Consider the following 17,586-nt stretch of genomic DNA (forward strand, 5'->3'; position numbering starts at 1 on the left):
GGCCGGAGAGCAGCAGCTGCTGACTGAGGCCCCTGCTCTGCAGGCAGCAGTGCAGAAGTAAGGGTGGCAATACCTTACCATGCTTACTTCTGCGCCGTTGCTGGTGGTTGCGCTCCCTTCAGAGTGGGCTCCCAGCCAGCTGCCGCCGCTCTCCAACTCAGCTCTGAAGGCAGCACCGCCACCAGCAACAGCGCAGAAGTAAAGGCAGCAGAACCACAGCCCCCTACAATAATCTTGCGACCCCCCCCAACTCCTTTTTGGGTCAGGACCCTAAATTACAACACTCTAACATTTCAAATTTAATAGCTGAAATAATAAAATTTATGATTTTAAAATCCTATGACCGTGAAATTGACCAAAATGGACTGTGAATTTGGTAGGGCCCTACATATACTCAAATGCTACTTGGCTCCTGCTGCGAGTGAGGGAAGGCTTTGGCACTAAGCCCAAGGTCGCGGGGCAGAGATTTCCAGGGGTGAAAATGGAAGGGAGGTTTAGGGCCCTTTGTGGGATTGGTGTCATAATACCCTGCCATTTTATGACATTTGTCACCTGAGGATCTCAAAGCACTTTGCAAGACTGGCTATTGTCCCCATTACCCAGAGGGATAGACCGAGGCTCAGAGAGGGGGGAAAGACTTGCCTAAAGTCACACAGGGTGTCAGTGTCAGAGCCAGGAATAGAACACAGGAGTGGTGACTTCCAGTCCTCTGCTGTAACCCCCAAGACATCACTCCTTCACTGAGCCTCTTACACAGAACAGTGTTTAGAGACCAGATTCAAAACAGACATCAGTGAGCTGTAGCTGAATTGGGAGGCCAAAGAATTTACATAGGAGATTTAGGCATTCTAGACTGAGTTATTTTAATAATTCACCTGTTAAACTCAATGCTACAATATACTGAGCCAAAAGCATAGTTGGATTCAATAAAGGATTGAACATTTACATGGATAATGAGAACATCCCCATCCCATTAGCCAGGGCTATGAACTCTCACATTCCAGGGTATTAGCCAACCTCCCACTGTCACTGAGGAAGAAACCTTCCTTTTAGGCAGGACATAGTCTACAATGGTGTTTCTTGCACCTTCCTCTGAAGCAGCTGGCACTGGCTATGGTCAGGGACAAGACACTGGGCTGGATGCAGCTCTGGTCCAAGCCATCCTGCCAGCTTCTATGTTCCTGTAGAAAACGAAACAGATCTTTGATCATGAGACGTGCTGGAATATGGGCCAGGGCAGCAGTGCTACTCCTGGGAAGAGCAACTCCAGGCTACCAGGTGTAAAGATGGCCCCTAAGAAGAACCAAAGATACTGCCGGAGGTTCTCACTTTGCAACTCACAGGCAAAATGCCCCCATGTCTGCTGTAGTGAATGCCACATGCAGCCCTTTGGCACAGTGATCTGTAGGGCCCAACAGGCTGAGAGAGGCTGGTTAGAACAGGGAAGCCAATGGTCAGGAAGTGCTGACTAGGCCCTTTTCCAGAAACCATGTGATTTAACTCAGAAGTCATCCATTGCAAACAAAACCACTAACTCTCCAACAAACGACCCTCACACCAACTCCCTCTAACCACGGCTGGACAGAAACAAGACAGCTGCAAGGGCATCACAAATAGTCAGATCTTTGGCAACAGCAATTAGACAATTAACAAAACCTGTCTCAGTTCTGTGCTTGGAAACTGCACTATCGGGATTTTCACCACAACTCCTGATGACATGCTGCAGCTCACTGGGGCCTCAGAAGCTAGTGCAAAACGGAGCCCAGTATGGGGTATGTAGGGTGTCTGGGGTGAGGCTGCCAAACAGTGCAATCCAAGCATTCCCCAGCAGAAGGTGCTGTGAGGAGTAGTGTAGGAATACAGGCCATGACTGAGCTCACCATTATTCTAGTCCACCTGAAAGGAGAGAGCAGCCCAATGGTGCAGGAACACAGGCTAAGTAGGGGAGCTCCTAGCTAGCCCACCAGGGCCACTGCAGGATCACAGGCTGCAGGAAAGGTTCTTAGCTGCTCCACACCCAGTTCCCACTAGGATGCGAGGGGCAGTTCAGAGAAAATCTTTCCAAGGCAAAGGTTTTTGAGCATTACCTTTCGATTCCGTGTCCAGTGAGGGGGTGCTGGCTTCCCGCTGCTCTCCTGAGTCCACTGAGATGCTTCGTTCCCGTTTCACTTTGCCCTTCAAAGACCCAAAGTTTGGGACAGCGTTCTGGCTGTTTTTCAGTCCAGAGTTGCCAGGAGAAATCTGATTGGCTTTGCTGCCATGATTTCCCGCCCCTACGCCCTTAGACCCCAGGTTGCAGGTGGGTCCTTGGCTCACATTATGGTGCTGAGACTGGGTGCTGCTGTTACCTGTCTTTCCATGATTGGTCAGTTTATTGTCAGGGTGCATTTGATTGGCTAAAACTTCTGGCAGCGACAGTGGAGGGAGCTCTAAGTCCCTGCTGCTGCTTCCCTTTGGTCAAAACACCTGCAAAAAGAGAAAGCAACCAATAAACCTCTGTGCCCCACATGCCTCCCCCACCACAAGTACCCGTGGGCCTCCCCGCAAGCCATCCAGGGTGCTCACAGCCCAAGTGCCTCCTCCCCTCCTTCTATTGAGGGTGCTTGCACCCCTTGCGCCTGTCCCCAACCCTGACGGAAAGTGCCTGCACCCACACCTACCACGATGAGTAAAGCCATGTGCGGATACAAAGTTTGTATCCATATCTGATCTGCAATCCGCAAACATGGTCCATGGGTATCCACATCCCTGCAGATTTGCAGGGTTCTAACTATTAGCAAAGCCCAGCATAGGGATGGACAAATGGGGGAGACTGGACACAAAATTCTACATTCTGGGTCATCCCATGACACCACCTCTTCACCCCCCAAAAATAAGTTTTGAAGGCCTTTTTGCCAGGACTAATGAGATTCACGGTAATATTTTCTAAGTTGCATATTTAAATGTTACATTGGGGACCCAGGAGATCACAGCTGTCACTGTGCTGCATATCTGGCTGTGTGGAACTTCAAGGTGGTAGGATAGAACCAGACTTCTCAAAGGCAAAAATCAGGCCCTGACCCCTTGAGCTAAAGGAGAAACTTCCTTTGCTAGAAGCAGTATAAGATCTATGATACACAGAAAAACAATTCCACCAAGTAGAGGCATGTACATATACACACCAATTCAGTATGTTATGAATAAAATGGGGCTATTTTCACTCAAAGCTTGTCCTCTCTTGAATGGAAGGACACCCAGCACAATTCTTCCACACTTTCAGACAGATGTGGACAAATTAGAGAAAGTCCAGAGGAGAGCAACAAAAATGATTAAAGGTTTCTAGAAAACATGCCCTACAAGGAAGGATTGGGGTGGTGGGGGGAGAGAGAGCTTTATTTAGTTTGGAAAAGAGACGACTGAGAAGGGACATGATTAGAGTCTTCAAGTAGGTAACAGGTTGTTATAAAGATCAGGGTGATAAATTGCTCTCCTTAACCACTGAGGACAGGACAAACCACTGAGGACAGGACAAGAAGCAATGGGTTTAAATTGCACCAAGGGAGATTTAGGTTAGACATTAGGAAAAACTTTCTGTCAGGGTAGTTAAGCACTGTAACAAGTTACCTAGGGAGGCTGTGCATTCTCCATCATTGGAGGTTTTTAAGAGCAGGTTAGACAAACACCTGTCAGGGATGGTCTAGATAATACTTAGTCCTGCCTCAGTGCAGGGAACTGGACTAGACGACCTATCGAGGTCCCTTTCAGTCCTGCATTTCTAAGATTTTGCATGTGTTTCCCAGAGTACAGAACAACTTTGTACAGTGAACAGAAATACAGAGCCCTCAGGGCCTTAGCATCCCAAATTCTACTGCCCATTTCTCAGCCAGTCCCAGCTGTTGCTAGTACTGAAAGAGCCTTTCCGGTGCTTTGCAAAACACATGAGACATGGTGCCTACCAGTCAGCATGTGGTTCAACCTGATGGACAAGGTGTGACAACCCAGCCCACTGAGGGGAGGGATGCAGTGGGAGCAGGAGGTGAGAGGGGGCTGTTCTGAGCAGGAAATAATGAACAAGGCTGAGGGAAGGAGGGGATGGAGGCAGTGGGATGGATGGAGGAATGGGGGGCAGAGAGGTGAGAGACAGGCAGAAGTGAGAGCAGACAGGGGAACCAGCCAGCCAAGCAACAGTCACTGCTCTTGTAGGGGGCAAAGGAGTAGCTTTAGCACCTGCTACAATGGCCTGAGACAGGGATGCTTGATGGATGGGGAAAGCTCCATACCAGCCAGAACTTCCAGCTGGATGTTGTGGTGCAGCATGGGGCTGCCAGGGATAATGGGGTGAGGTCTTCACCAAACCAGACCTTGGGCACAGTTCTCTAGATAGCCCCACAGGATGCTCAGAGGGAAGACGGGAGCAAAGGGCACATATGGAAGGCTGGGAAGCGGTGTGTGTGTGGGAGGGGTGTTTGTTCCAGAAATGCAGATTCAGCCTTTCAGCAGCATCTATTTGACTTAACAGAGGATTCTTCCCCCCCACACACACCCTCACCCCTTCGCTGGGGCTCTCCTGTGTCTCTGCCCTGGGATAAAGAGTCTTGTGGTGACTGGAATGAGATGCCAGCTATTTGCTGGGTCCATTATCTGCTCTGGGGAGCCACCGAGCACCACTCACAATTCAATGGGCTGCCTGGGCAGCTGCAGCCTGCATCCCTCATGGCTTGTCACTGTTCCCTGCATGCAACAAACAGCAGCTCACTTTAGCAGGGACCAATAACCCCAATGAGGCACACCAGCCATCCCAGCATAAATGCAGTACCACAATGGGAGGAGAGGAAAAGGCAGGTGCACTCAGAGTCACCTGGGCAGAGGCAGGGGAAGCAAGCGTAGGGGAGCGGTGTCTTCCCCTGCCCTGTGCTTCTGACAAACCACCAGCAGTGTGAGATGGCTCCTGCACTTGAGAAAGGAACAGGTCAAAGTGTGTCCAAACTCTCCATGAGAAGTACCCTGCATGCTGTGCCAGGATCTTCCAGAGACATACCCCATGTCCCTCTGCTGTGTTGGCCCTAAAGATACAGACACTCCCCTTCACTCCCTTTTTACTTCCTGGGGGGACCCTCCAGCCAGCTGTTTGTGGAAGCTGCTGTGTTGTTCTCTGCATGTTCAGCTTTGTTAAACTCTCTACCTTACAGATACCACCCTGCCTACAAAGGAGCTTCCTTCCGCACATAGGCAAAGAGATCATCCCACCACACCCAGGGTACCAGCCCTTCTGCCTGGGCTCTGCTGCATGATGCCAGACCGACCTATCCATACACTGAACACAGTTATTTCTGCCGGCCAGGGACCAGAAGCGCTGGGCACCAACCCAAACCCCAGGGCTCTAAATAGAACTGAGTCAGCTCAGCAGTGGGATGGATGCCCTTTCTGACCTGCTCAGAGTGGACCTGGGGACACGCAATGGGGAAAAGCCAAGTCCCACTCCACTGCAGCAGGATGTTGGACCTTGAACAAGATGCAACAGAGCAGCCAGTCTGCCTGCTGCAGATCTGTGCTGTCCAAGAGACAGCAACAGCCTCAGGGTCAGGTCAGCCAGGACCCGAACTCAGGCAACCTGCACCAGTTTCCCCATAATCCCTGCAAGTCCCGTCACAGTGTTGTGCCTCAGTTTCCCCATCTGTAAAATGTGGGATCATAGCACCTGCCTCGCCAGTGGGTGTCAGACCAAGCCAGATGGGACTCGGCACACAGCAGAGAGAGGCCTGCAAGTGCACACAACCCACCCAAGCATTTCTAGTTAGTGAAGTGGGATCCCTCCTGCACCACTAGGCCTATCACTGCTTCCTAACTAGCAAGTCATTAGTGGCTCCCTCCTCCTCCTCATCCCCACACACCTAGCAGAGGGCTCTGCTTTAGCCTAGAGGAAGATGGTGAGCCATGGTGCTGATTAATTTTCACAGCACATAAGGGAGTAGCTAGCCCTTTAAGTGTCAGCCAGTCTCGCTTGCTTGCTCTCTCTCTCTCTCTCTCTCTAGGGACCTATTAATAGCAGCTGGAAAGATCACATCACTCTCTGGATATTTATACCCCTCATTCCACACCAGGAGAGATTTATGTCAGTGCTGCTGTCCCAGTGCCTGGCCAATTGCTCTATCTAACTGCTTCCAGGGGGAGGGGAGCAGAACAGGGAAGGAGACACTGGGAGGATGAGCGAAGAGGAGGAGAAGGTCCATATGGTGCAAACTGCAGCATTAAGCACACAGGCTGCCTGCAGGGACCCCTCAGCCCCTCTGGAAGCTGCTGTTGTTGCCAGACGGCATTCCAGAAAGCAAGCCCTGCAGCAGTTCCTGCTGCTGGTGGCCTGGAGCCTTTGCCTGCTGCTGTGAGATCCCAGAGAAGCCAGCAGTCTATGCAGCACATTGCACTACGGTCCTGAGGGTCACACACTTGACTTGAGGCTGGGGCTCCACTGGCAGGCAGAGAGATGATGCCATCCTTCCTCTCAGTAGCCATCCCCTCGTGCACAGTATGCAGGATGCTTTGAGATCAGCAGGGTGTCCGAAGTTTCACATAGACACAGCACCTCATTGAAATGGATCTCAAAGTGCTTCACCAAGTACACTCCCAGCAGCACCAGGATGCTGCCAGTTCAGGGAGGTGGGAGAGCACAGTACTGTATGTTTCAGAGTAACAGCCGTGTTAGTCTGTATTCGCAAAAAGAAAAGGAGTACTTGTGGCACCTTAGAGACTAACCAATTTATTTGAGCATGAGCTTTCGTGAATTACAGCTCACTTCATCGGATGCATACTGTGGAAACTGCAGAAGACATTATATACACAGAGACCATGAAACAATACCTCCTCCCACCCCACACTCCTGCTGGTAATAGCTTATCTAAAGTGATCATCAAGTTGGGCCATTTCCAGCACAAATCCAGGTTTTCTCACCCTCCACCCCCGCACACAAATTCACTCTCCTGCTGGTGATAGCCCATCCAAAGTGAAAACTCTTTACACAATGTGCATGATAATAAAGTTGGGCCATTTCCTGCACAAATCCAGGTTCTCTCACCCCCTCACCCCCCTCCCAAAAACCACACACACAAACTCACTATCCTGCTGGTAATAGCTCATCCAAAGTGACCATTCTCCCTACAATGTGCATAATTAAGGTGGGCCATTTCCAGCACAAATCCAGGTTCTCTCACATCCCCCCCACCCCCATACACACACAAACTCACTCTCCTGCTGGTAATAGCTCATCCAAACTGACCACTCTCCAAGTTTAAATCCAAGTTAAACCAGAACATCGGGGTGGGGGGGGTAGGAAAAAACAAGAGGAAATAGGCTACCTTGCATAATGACTTAGCCACTCCCAGTACTGTATGTGTCAGTGATGGGGGAATCGTGGCCAAGGACTGGAGTGTAAACTCCTACTCCTAGGAAATGTGCCTAGGCTAGGGGACAGTTAATGACCATCCAGGGCAGACAAGAGGCCCTTGGGTTTAAGGCTGAGTACACAAATCACATCCATCAGCTAAACCGCTTGTACTTTACTTGTACTTGGGGTCTGAGTCAGCCTTGCCAGAACCCAAACCCATGAGTTCTAGAGAGTCTAGGTGCTTGAGACCCACCAACCATCCCATCCAGGCAGGCTTGAAAGTCCCTAGAGACAAGACAAGGGACACATCAAACTGGGAGATTCTCTCATAAAAGTCCCAATGCTTGGAACATTTCCATTGTCCATGGGTGACAAAATCAGTGAGCAGACTGACTTGATCGCTATGGATTCTGCTGACAGGCTCCACAGGGGCTGGGGCCTGTGCTGCCAGCCCAAGGGCACAGCTGGCTAGAAAAATGCCCACTGTTCTCACTGCAGTCATTAACCCTCTGGCTGCCCCTCTGAACTGCACAGCACCAGGACAGTGCACTCGTGATCTGGGCAAGAGTCATCTCTGCCAAGCACAGAAAAAAGGTGGACAGAGCCGCTTGCAAAGAATAGAGACACAGCACAACTATATCAGCACCATCACAGTGGTTACAGGGCTTCTGTGGGCGATGCAGTGACCCTGCCATACAGACAGCACTTTTAGCAATAATAAATCATTAACATAGTGAAGGGGAAAAGTAATGTTTAAATGAAAAAGTTAACAAAAACTGTTTACATCCTGTATGCACAACAGAGATCCACATATCATGCCCCCCTCTCCCCCGTAGAGGCACTCCAGCCAGGCACAGACAAAGACATTCCCCACAGACAGTGTCCATACCGCACTAAGAAAAGGAGTACTTGTGGCACCTTAGAGACTAACCAATTTATTTGAGCATGAGCTTTCGTGAGCTACAGCTCACTTCATCGGATGCATACCGTGGAAACTGCAGCAGACTTTATATACACACAGAGATCATAAAACCATACCTCCTCCCACCCCACTGTCCTGCTGGTAATAGCCTATCTAAAGTGATCATCAAGTTGGGCCATTTCCAGCACAAATCCAGGTTTTCTCACCCTCCACCCCCCCCACACACAAACTCACTCTCCTGCTGGTAACAGCTCATCCAAAGTGACCACTCTCCCTACAATGTGCATGGTAATCAAGGTGGGCCATGTCCAGCACAAATCCAGGCTCTCTCACACACACACCCCTTTTTTTCCGGGGACACACACACACACACACACATATACACAAACTCACTCTCCTGCTGGCAATAGCTCATCCAAACTGATCACTCTCCAAGTTTAAATCCAAGTTTAACCAGAACGTCGGGGAGGGGGGGGGGATAGGAAAAAACAAGGGGAAATAGGCTACCTTGCATAATGACTTAGCCACTCCCAGTCTCTATTTAAGCCTAAATTAATAGTATCCAATTTGCAAATGAATTCCAATTCAGCAGTTTCTTGCTGGAGTCTGGATTTGAAGTTTTTTTGTTTTAAGATAGCGACCTTCATGTCTGTGATTGCGTGACCAGAGAGATTGAAGTGTTCTCCGACTGGTTTATGAATGTTATAATTCTTGACATCTGATTTGTGTCCATTTATTCTTTTACGTAGAGACTGTCCAGTTTGACCAATGAGTGAGTTTGTGGGGGGGGGGAGGGGGGAGGGTGAGAAAACCTGGATTTGTGCTGGAAATGGCCCAACTTGATGATCACTTTAGATAAGCTATTACCAGCAGGACAGTGGGGTGGGAGGAGGTATTGTTTTATGATCTCTGTGTGTATATAAAGTCTGCTGCAGTTTCCACGATATGCATCTGATGAAGTGAGCTGTAGCTCACGAAAGCTCATGCTCAAATAAATTGGTTAGTCTCTAAGGTGCCACAAGTACTCCTTTTCTTTTTGCGAATACAGACTAACACAGCTGTTACTCTGAAACCTGTCATACCGTACTAAGACACAGAAATTGTCTAAGCAGTAGCCATGGTTTCCTTCCGAGTCTCCCACAACTTGGACTGTGTGCTTGGAGGGGACCTATCTGCCGTGTTTGGCAGAGGAGTTAGAGAAGACTCTGTTTTCTGCTGTTTATTAGGCCATGCTGCCTTTGGGGCTGGGTTCTCTCTGATCTCACTGGCATCGAGAGGCCTTTGGATATGAAGTGCCCTGTAAATAAGATTTCTCCAGAGCAGAATCCTGGTTCCTCCCAGCCTAGCTCCATTCTAGGGCAATTAGCAAAGCCCCTTCCGGGCCATGCCTAAACTTGGAAAATAGGTCATATTTAGAAACAGGTTAGCTAACATGTTAACATTAGTGTAGACTAGGCTGGAACAACCCTGGGGGGGGCTAGTGACCACCATTGCCAGTGAGCTGCCCCTATTTGCCTAGTCAAGCCATAGCTTCAGAAGATTTCTCTTTAGATCAGGCATTTGTCTCAGTTCTCTCCCTCTTAGTTACAGAATCAGGTGAGTTTGGTGCTCATGAAAGGTTATTACCATCTCCCTCAGCCAAACACAGTACAGATAGCCACACAGCTCTCTATCGCCTCCTCAATCCTGAACAGCAGCCCCCCTACCAATTCCAGCCCTGGGCTCCCCACACACCACTCTGTCAGTGCCCCTCAATACCAATCAGCAAACCCTGTTATTTCAGCCCCTGGCTCCTCCTTCCCTCAACACTGCCAATCCTGACTCAAGCCCCCCTGATAATCCAGGGTTTCTCTGGGGAGGTTCTCCTACTTACATTCTAACTAAATCTGGCCTCTCTTAGTTTGAGAGATCCAACAGAATTGCAGCCAGAAGTGACTGCTTGCAAGTTTTTACAGTGCCTTAGGCAGTAGCAACAGTTGCATCCTGTTGAAGATACATAGAGAGATAAGCCCCTTCCCCCATCAGTCTCTCTGCAGTGAGATGATGGACTTCTTGGTGAAGGGGCAGATGAGAAGCTTAGGAAAATTGTCCAGAAGACATGTCAAAATCCGGGCCATGGAAGATCCATTGAGAAGTGCCTACATGGACCCAGGGTGACAAATGACCCAAAATATTCCTAGAGAGCACACATCAAAGAACGAGCCTGCATAGAAATGTGGCTCCCTTGACAACTAGTGACAAGACAGCAGGTTTAGCAGACACCTTACCCCTACCTGGCAGCTTTAAAGACATCAGCAACTTTTCATTCCTAGTTGTTAAAGCAAGGAGCCAGGACTCCTGGGTTCTATTCCTTGCTCTGCCACTGTCTCGTTGAGTGACCTTGACTAAGACACTTCACGTCTATGTGCCTCGGTGTCGCCATCAGTAAATGGAGATGATAACCTAGTGTGCTAAGGGATAAGTGAAGCTTAATAAATGCCTCTACAGCCTTTTGAGATGCTAAATGCAAAACATTGCAGGCAAGTATTTGGTGCTCTGCACATTCAACAAGCCGCAGATTTAAATCAAAAGACCTTTAGACAGGAAAAAAAAAGAAGCTGGTTTCAATAAGTCTCCTGCAGTCTCAGTCTGATCGATGGAGGAGGAGGAAACTCCAGGCTGAGGAGTGAACCTGACACAGTCACAGTCCCGGAATTGCTAGCTGATATTTCAAGCAACTTGAAACCCTGGTGCATTCTCGGAGGAGTTTTTGGTGAATCATGCTCCTGCTCAAACTGAAAGGATGATAACACACAGATTCCTGACGCAGCCACAAGAACGCAGAGGCTCCCCTACCCCCTGCCTCCAGAAGGAGCAGGGAAGCCACCCAGCAGCCAATCCGCCTGCCCTGCTACTTCCACATTTGAGTGCAGACTGACAACACTGCAGTGCAATCCTTCAGTCACACCAGCCAGCAAGAGGGGAGTGCACGGCACACTGACAGAGCAACAGCGAGAAAGGAAGCAGGGAAAACCAGAATCAAGACAATTAGAGAAGGAAGGAGATTGACCATGTCAGTGACACCTCTCTACCTGTCAGCAAGGAGACACTTGGTCAAGAACTCATAACAGGCCAAAGTAAATCCGGAGTTACATGGGCACAGGTGAAACCAGAATTGGGCTCTCTATGTGCTGTGCTGTCATGCCCCACAGAATGACAATGCCCAATGAGTGCACACATGGAGAGATAACAAGGAGTCCCGGTGGCACCTTAAAGACTAACAGATTTATTCAGAGAGTTCCACAGACTGATTGTGTGCTGTGTAAAAAAGTGCATCCATTTTAAATGTACTACCTTATCAATAACACTGATGTCCTTCATTCCTATATCACAAGGCAAGGGGAATAGAAGAGACTGACCTTCCTTCACTATCCATTCATTCTTAAATCTGACGGAATAATGAAGTGTATTGGACTCACAAGCTCTATAGCAGGATTTAAACAGCCCTTCAGAAAGAACTTAATGTTCTGTTGGATCCTACAGGTTTTTAAGAGTAATTTTGACAGAATCCTATTACACCCATCAGGGCTTTTTCAAAGGGCAGGAACAATACTTTACTTTTCCACAGTGTTATTTGGCCAAGGATCTCAAACCATTTTAAAAGGGATGAACACTCAAACTTCCTCTTCCATTCCCTGCCTAGGGATACATATCCCCCACATTATAGATTTGGAAACCAAGGCCCAGACAAACTGACAGATCTGTCTAAGAACAGAGGGAATCAGGACAGAGAAGGGACAGAACCTCCCCTAAATATTGCTTTGCACCTTCCCCATTTCACTGCAGGTTGCTCATGCCATCTGCCCCCAGCAATGGCCAGTCAGCAAAGGAAGCTTCCCCTCTGTGGTTCTCTGACTATAGGAAATGCTACTTCCGAGCTAGAGCATGGCTCTGACCGCCAGGCAGGCAGCTCCCCTTCCTAGTGATTCCCGAAATCAGTTACCTGGTTTGCTCATTGCCTTGGGGTCTCAGCCCATTTGGCAAATCCTCCCTAGCCACCTCACACATGTAAGATGTATAGGGAAGAGTCAGTGCTCCATGCTGTTCTCACACACATTGCCCAGCTATTCAATGGGACTTTTGCAGGCGGTCATGCAGAGATCAGACAACCTGATTCCCAAAAGGAAGGAGAAGCCAGTAAGAAAGTTGTAGTGGTCCCGTTGTCCCATGTATGAGATGCTGCAGCTACCCACTTCCCAGCACTACAGGCATGCAGTGATAGGGAGCTCAGGCAAAAAAGCCATGAATATCTAAGGCACTTGCTGGCTATTCAGGCCTGGGGAGCTTTGATTTCCTTTGAGGCAGGAGCTCTCCCGCACTGTGTCGGAACAGGCCAGAGTCACAAGCTGCTGTTGGGAGCCAGCTGCCCATTCCCAGCATCTGGTAAACATCTCAGAGCTCTTAGGTTGCAAGGGGAGGTACTGGCACTGCTCAGTCAGAGCTGGGCCTCGCAGAGAACAGAGCACCAGCATGGCTGGGCTCAGGCAGAGCAGGTCCTGGTAGGGGAAATACTCATGAACATTAACCACCTTTCCACCCCCGCCCCCCCGCAAAGTGCCCAATGAACATTCCCAGCCCCAGATCCTGTTACTCAGAATCTCCTGAGACCTCATCCTTCCCCCAGCACCCTATTCTGCTACCCAAAAAATCCCAGAACCTCAGCCTACTCCTCATTCTCTGTTACTTAGACAATTCCACGGGACCCCCTGTGTCGCCATGACATGCAGCTCCTTAGTGGGGGCAAGAGCACTGATGAGACCTGGACTACAGCATGTAAGGGGAAAGCTGCAGATTCCCTATTTGAACCACTCTCCCATGTGACGTTGCCAGCCCTGGCGCAGCCCTGCAGTCCAGCCCCCCTTTGCCCAGCCACTACATAAGATAACAGGGTCCCCTTATGCAATTCTCACCATGCTTGTGTACTGATGTCTTTGCTGCCACTGGAGCAGTGACCTGCTGTGGAATTCTGCAGCCTCTGGCTTTTGCTCTGGGTGTGGACCTCTGCCCCCCCCCCCACTCTTAACCATCTCAAGGGTGCAGTGCTCTTGGGCAAGACCTTGAAACCCCAGCTCATCACTGCTCTCCCATGGGTGCTATGTGAGAGCCAAGGCTGGGCTTCGTCTGTGTGCCATGCACATGCCTGATGCACCCACCTCTGGGGTGGAGTGTGTTTCAGCAGGCCGCATATAGAGTTTATGAAACATTTTGGGATCCTTCAGAATTAAACAAAATACTATGATCCTGGGACTCCATGGAGTGGCCAGTGAGAGGGGCCACAGGCAGGAGAAGGCAGGGCAGATTCCCATGCAGAGGGTGGGCATCAGGAGCAGTCTGCAGACCCATATTTTTACCAGGATCAGGATCCAGGCCTGGATGCTGGTAGGCCACTAATACTGCCAACTCCCTACCTGTTGCTTTAACACCTTAACCACTGTCCCTTTGTGTGGCAGCAATGTTCTTTCTACATGCCTATTGTGCACTGGCCCTTGAAAGCATGAGTGCTCCCATCCTGAAAGGGAGCACCACAGGTGCTTTTACACACATTTACCAGCTGCAGCTGGGCAGGCCAAAGGATTAGTCTTTGGGGGAAGAAATTCCAGCTAGAGAGCAGGAAAGGCAGCTGCGAAGAGCAGGTCCTGGGGTGTGGAGCCTCTAGATCTAAACCCAGTAGGAGAATGGAAGCCATTACCATCTCCTAGCTATCTGGTGCCCTCTGTTCAAACATACCATGTGATGGGTTGTTCACCCCACACCAGAAAGGAAGGGGTTAAAAGCAGCATAGGGAAGCAGTGCAGGGATCAGCCAATCGGAGAGAGGCTGCAGAGAGCAGTCAATCAATGCCCAGTGGGCTCACATAAAAGAGAGCTGCAGGGACAGAGACAGTCAGCTGCTGCAGGGAGCCTAAGGAGTAAGAACTGTGTTCCTAGTGGGCTGCAGGAAGGGTAGCACCTTGGACAGAGCAGTTGCTGGCAGGGACTGAGGGAGCGTCTGGCTGTCTGAAAGCCCTGAGGAGAGGGTGAAGAAGGTGCTGGTGGCACAGGGAAGTGGCCCAGGGAATAGAAGCAACATTGAGTGAGGCAGCAGGAGGCTGCTATCTACAAGGTCCCTGGGTTGGGACCCAGAGTACTGAATGGGCTTGGGTCACCCCCCTCACCTGCCACTGGGGAAGTGGCTGGACTGTTGAACTAAGATACTTCTCCCTCCCTCCCACGGTCCCAACCCCGGAAGTGTGAAGAAACAGATGGTGATACAGCTGGAGGGCCGAATCATGAAGAGAATGCTTCGGTAATTGGACTGAGCCTGGTTTGCAAGTGGAGACAACGATGGGAGAGGCACCACCTGGAGAGGGCACACTGGCTGGAGGAGCTAATCCCTGTAACAGACAGCAGGAGGCGCCGCTCCGGTGAGTGGACTTTGTCACACAGCACTTGGCACTAACTGATCCTTTTCAGCAGAGATGGCAATGACTGAATGTGCCACGGTGCTCTGAGTCCTAAAGGGGGCCTGTTGAGGGCAGAGGAAGTTCCTCCTCTCCACATCCCTCACCTGCAGGCCCCCCAGTACCAGGCAAGGAATGGGGAAAAGCCTGGGCATTTTGTGACAAGGCTATGCACTGCCAAGGATGGGATGAGAAAGATGGCAATGGAGAGGCCCTCCCAGTCCAGCTGCTCGAGGTTCGGCCAGGCCAGGTGTTGCCAAGACAGTGTAGGCCTGTGGTGCCCAGCAGGTGTCTGCACTGCATGAGAAGGGAGTGCTGGCCTCCCCATCATCCCGGAAGGCTCCTGCCCTCAGCAAATCCACCCCCTCCCAATTCCCCTCTCCCCACAAGATCACACCTGGCTCCCTATTCAAGAGGAGCTCCATCCAGTACTTCACTCCCCATGCCAAAGGCTGAACAAACAAACATCCGGTACCCGGCACCATGCCCTGCAGGCCCTACATAGCCACGTGGCTTTCCAAAGGAGTCCCTGGGTATCTCAGACAGCAGGCCTCTGTACAATACAACACCAACAGCCTGTATCACAGGCACCACAGCTATCTCTTAGTGCCAGCAGCTCAAGGGTGAATGCGATTTTAGCCCAGGCTGCTCACCTGATTTGGGAGGTCAGGGAGGAACCAGTCTACACACTTCACCTTGAATGGTCCCTTGAAATGTGTGTTAACTACTTATGCTAAACAATCTGTTCCATTTTGTAATTTGCTATGACACTCTCGTCTCTCAGACCTGAAGAAGAGACTAGATGACCTTCTGGGGTCCCTTCCAACCCTGATATTCTATGATTCTAAGAGCTCTGTGTGAGCTCAGAAGCTTGTCTCTCTCACCAATAGAAGTTGGCCCAATAAAAGATAATACCTCACCCACCTGGTCTCTCTAGATTCTCCTAGAGGCAGCTCTGACTGAATCACCAGCAGCAGCCAATGGGGTGGGTCATCTGCTTTATAAGTGAACTTGCTTCCTCAGGTTTCAGAGTAGCAGCTGTATTAGTTTGTATCCGCAAAAAGAAAAGGAGTACTTGTGGCACCTTAGAGACTAACCAATTTATTTGAGCATAAGGTTTTGTGAGCTACAGCTCACTTCATCGGATGCACGAAATGAGCTGTAGCTCACAAAACCTTATGCTCAAATAAATTGGTTAGTCTCTAAGGTGCCACAAGTATTCCTTTTCTTCTTGCTTCCGCAGTGTCTCCTTCTAAACATTCCTCCTCTCCACACCCCTCTCCTGCAGGCAGCCTGGGTGCAGAGGGCTCCACTGGGCCTACAGCACTGCTAGCTGCCATCACTCCGTCACCTGAGAATCAGAGGGGTTCAGGAAGTGCCAGTGACTCACCGGAGACTCAGCCTCATCCCCTGGGGGTAGGGGGATAAAGACTAGCTCAGGTATTACCTAGTAACATAAAATGCAGAGCTCCCAGCACCTAGCCTCCAGCCCAGTGTGCCTGGGGCAGGGCAGGGCAGGACTCCCACACAGGGCACAGACTCTTAAAGGGCACATACAATACTTCCCTCAGCCCCAAGAAGGGAAGGGAACAATCACAGTTTACATTTTTGTAGCTCCTTTTCAGCAGAGAGAGTCTCACGGTGCTGCACTCATGAGGGAAGCAGCTATCATCCCCTTTGGAGAGAGAAGGGCTTAAGTCAGTGCCAGGCCTGTAATACCCAGGAGTCCTGACTCCCTTTCCTGAGCCCCTCCCTGCTCTAAAAATAAGGCCAGTCTCTCCCACAACAGTCCCACCTCCCAAAGGTCAGCAGCCTCAGAGCAGGCTACTAAGCTCAGTTCTCCCAGGGCTCACACACGGGGCATTACAGTGTCTGCACAGTGTCAGAGAATGCAGGTCAGGCCTCAGCGAGCAGCAAAGCCCAGGGGGCTCCTGCCCTTAGACTAAACTCTCCCTTCGCAGGTGTGACATACGATTCCAGTGGGAACCCTGTGCCCAAGGGATCAGACAGGCCACTCACAATCCCTATCTGCCTGCAAGGTACATTCCATGCCAGCAAGGCGCTCACACAGAGTTAATCCTCACCAGTTGCCTACCCTGTCTTCTTGGATCTGCCTGCGTGGGGATGGTCAGTGCCTCCTAGGATTAAACCCACAGGCAACTCCAGAAACTTGGAGCAAATGGAGGGAATTCTCCTTCAGCTCCCAACATGGAGGAGCAATCGGCCAGCTCAGCCCAACCTCAGCACGTCTCAGATTGCATTGAGGAGATTTTCAGTGGCGTCTTGGCAAGTAGTCGGTCTCTAAACCTGGCCCATGGACTCTGATCTTGTGCCACTAGGTGTCACCGCTGCCCAGGGGATTCAACTAAACTCCCAGGCCTTACAACAGCTGGCACTGAGAACTGGCAAACTCACTCACCTCCAGCAAGGCAGACAACCTGACACAGCACAGCAGTGGATTTACCTGCAATTTGGACCCTTTCCCTTGGCCCCAAGTCCTGAATGTGGGAACAGCAGCATTCCAAGGAGCAGTTTCTGCAAGTGCTGTAGACGGCATGGGCGAGTAGAGCCATGTAGCCCTGATGCGCCACTGGCAGGAACCCAGCTGATGCCAGCTCAGATAAACAGTGCATGGAGAATTCCGCTGTGAATTGCCAGGGAAATCTCAAAGCAGTCCCCCATCCTAGAGTAGCTGAAGGCTCCCCAACAACCTGCACAAAATCCTCCCAGAAACAGAGGCTTTAAGCCATGCAAACCGCCATCACCTCCTGCTTTGAACAGGGGTGCAGCCCATGTGGACTACAACTCCCATCATGCAATGCTCCAGCC

The 17,586-nt window shown here is 50.4% G+C and overlaps 1 protein-coding gene across 6 annotated transcripts in view; it reads right to left on the reverse strand.

The window, feature by feature from the left end:
- The window catches only part of BCL9L (BCL9 like), a 91,400-nt gene that overhangs the window by 23,811 nt on the left and 50,003 nt on the right, over window positions 1-17,586 (reverse strand). For 5 of the 6 annotated variants that reach the window (XM_073320636.1, XM_073320639.1, XM_073320635.1 and 2 more), the window contains one exon: window positions 2,088-2,466. In XM_073320636.1, the coding sequence (XP_073176737.1) occupies window positions 2,088-2,388 (301 nt within the window). In that variant the 5' untranslated portion in view covers window positions 2,389-2,466. Of the gene's footprint in view, window positions 1-2,087; window positions 2,467-17,221; window positions 17,518-17,586 lie in introns of those variants that run through there. The other variant, XM_073320637.1, reaches the window with a different exon arrangement.

Source organism: Lepidochelys kempii, chromosome 22 (assembly GCF_965140265.1).
Source record: "Lepidochelys kempii isolate rLepKem1 chromosome 22, rLepKem1.hap2, whole genome shotgun sequence".
Taxonomy (NCBI): Eukaryota; Metazoa; Chordata; order Testudines; family Cheloniidae; genus Lepidochelys; species Lepidochelys kempii.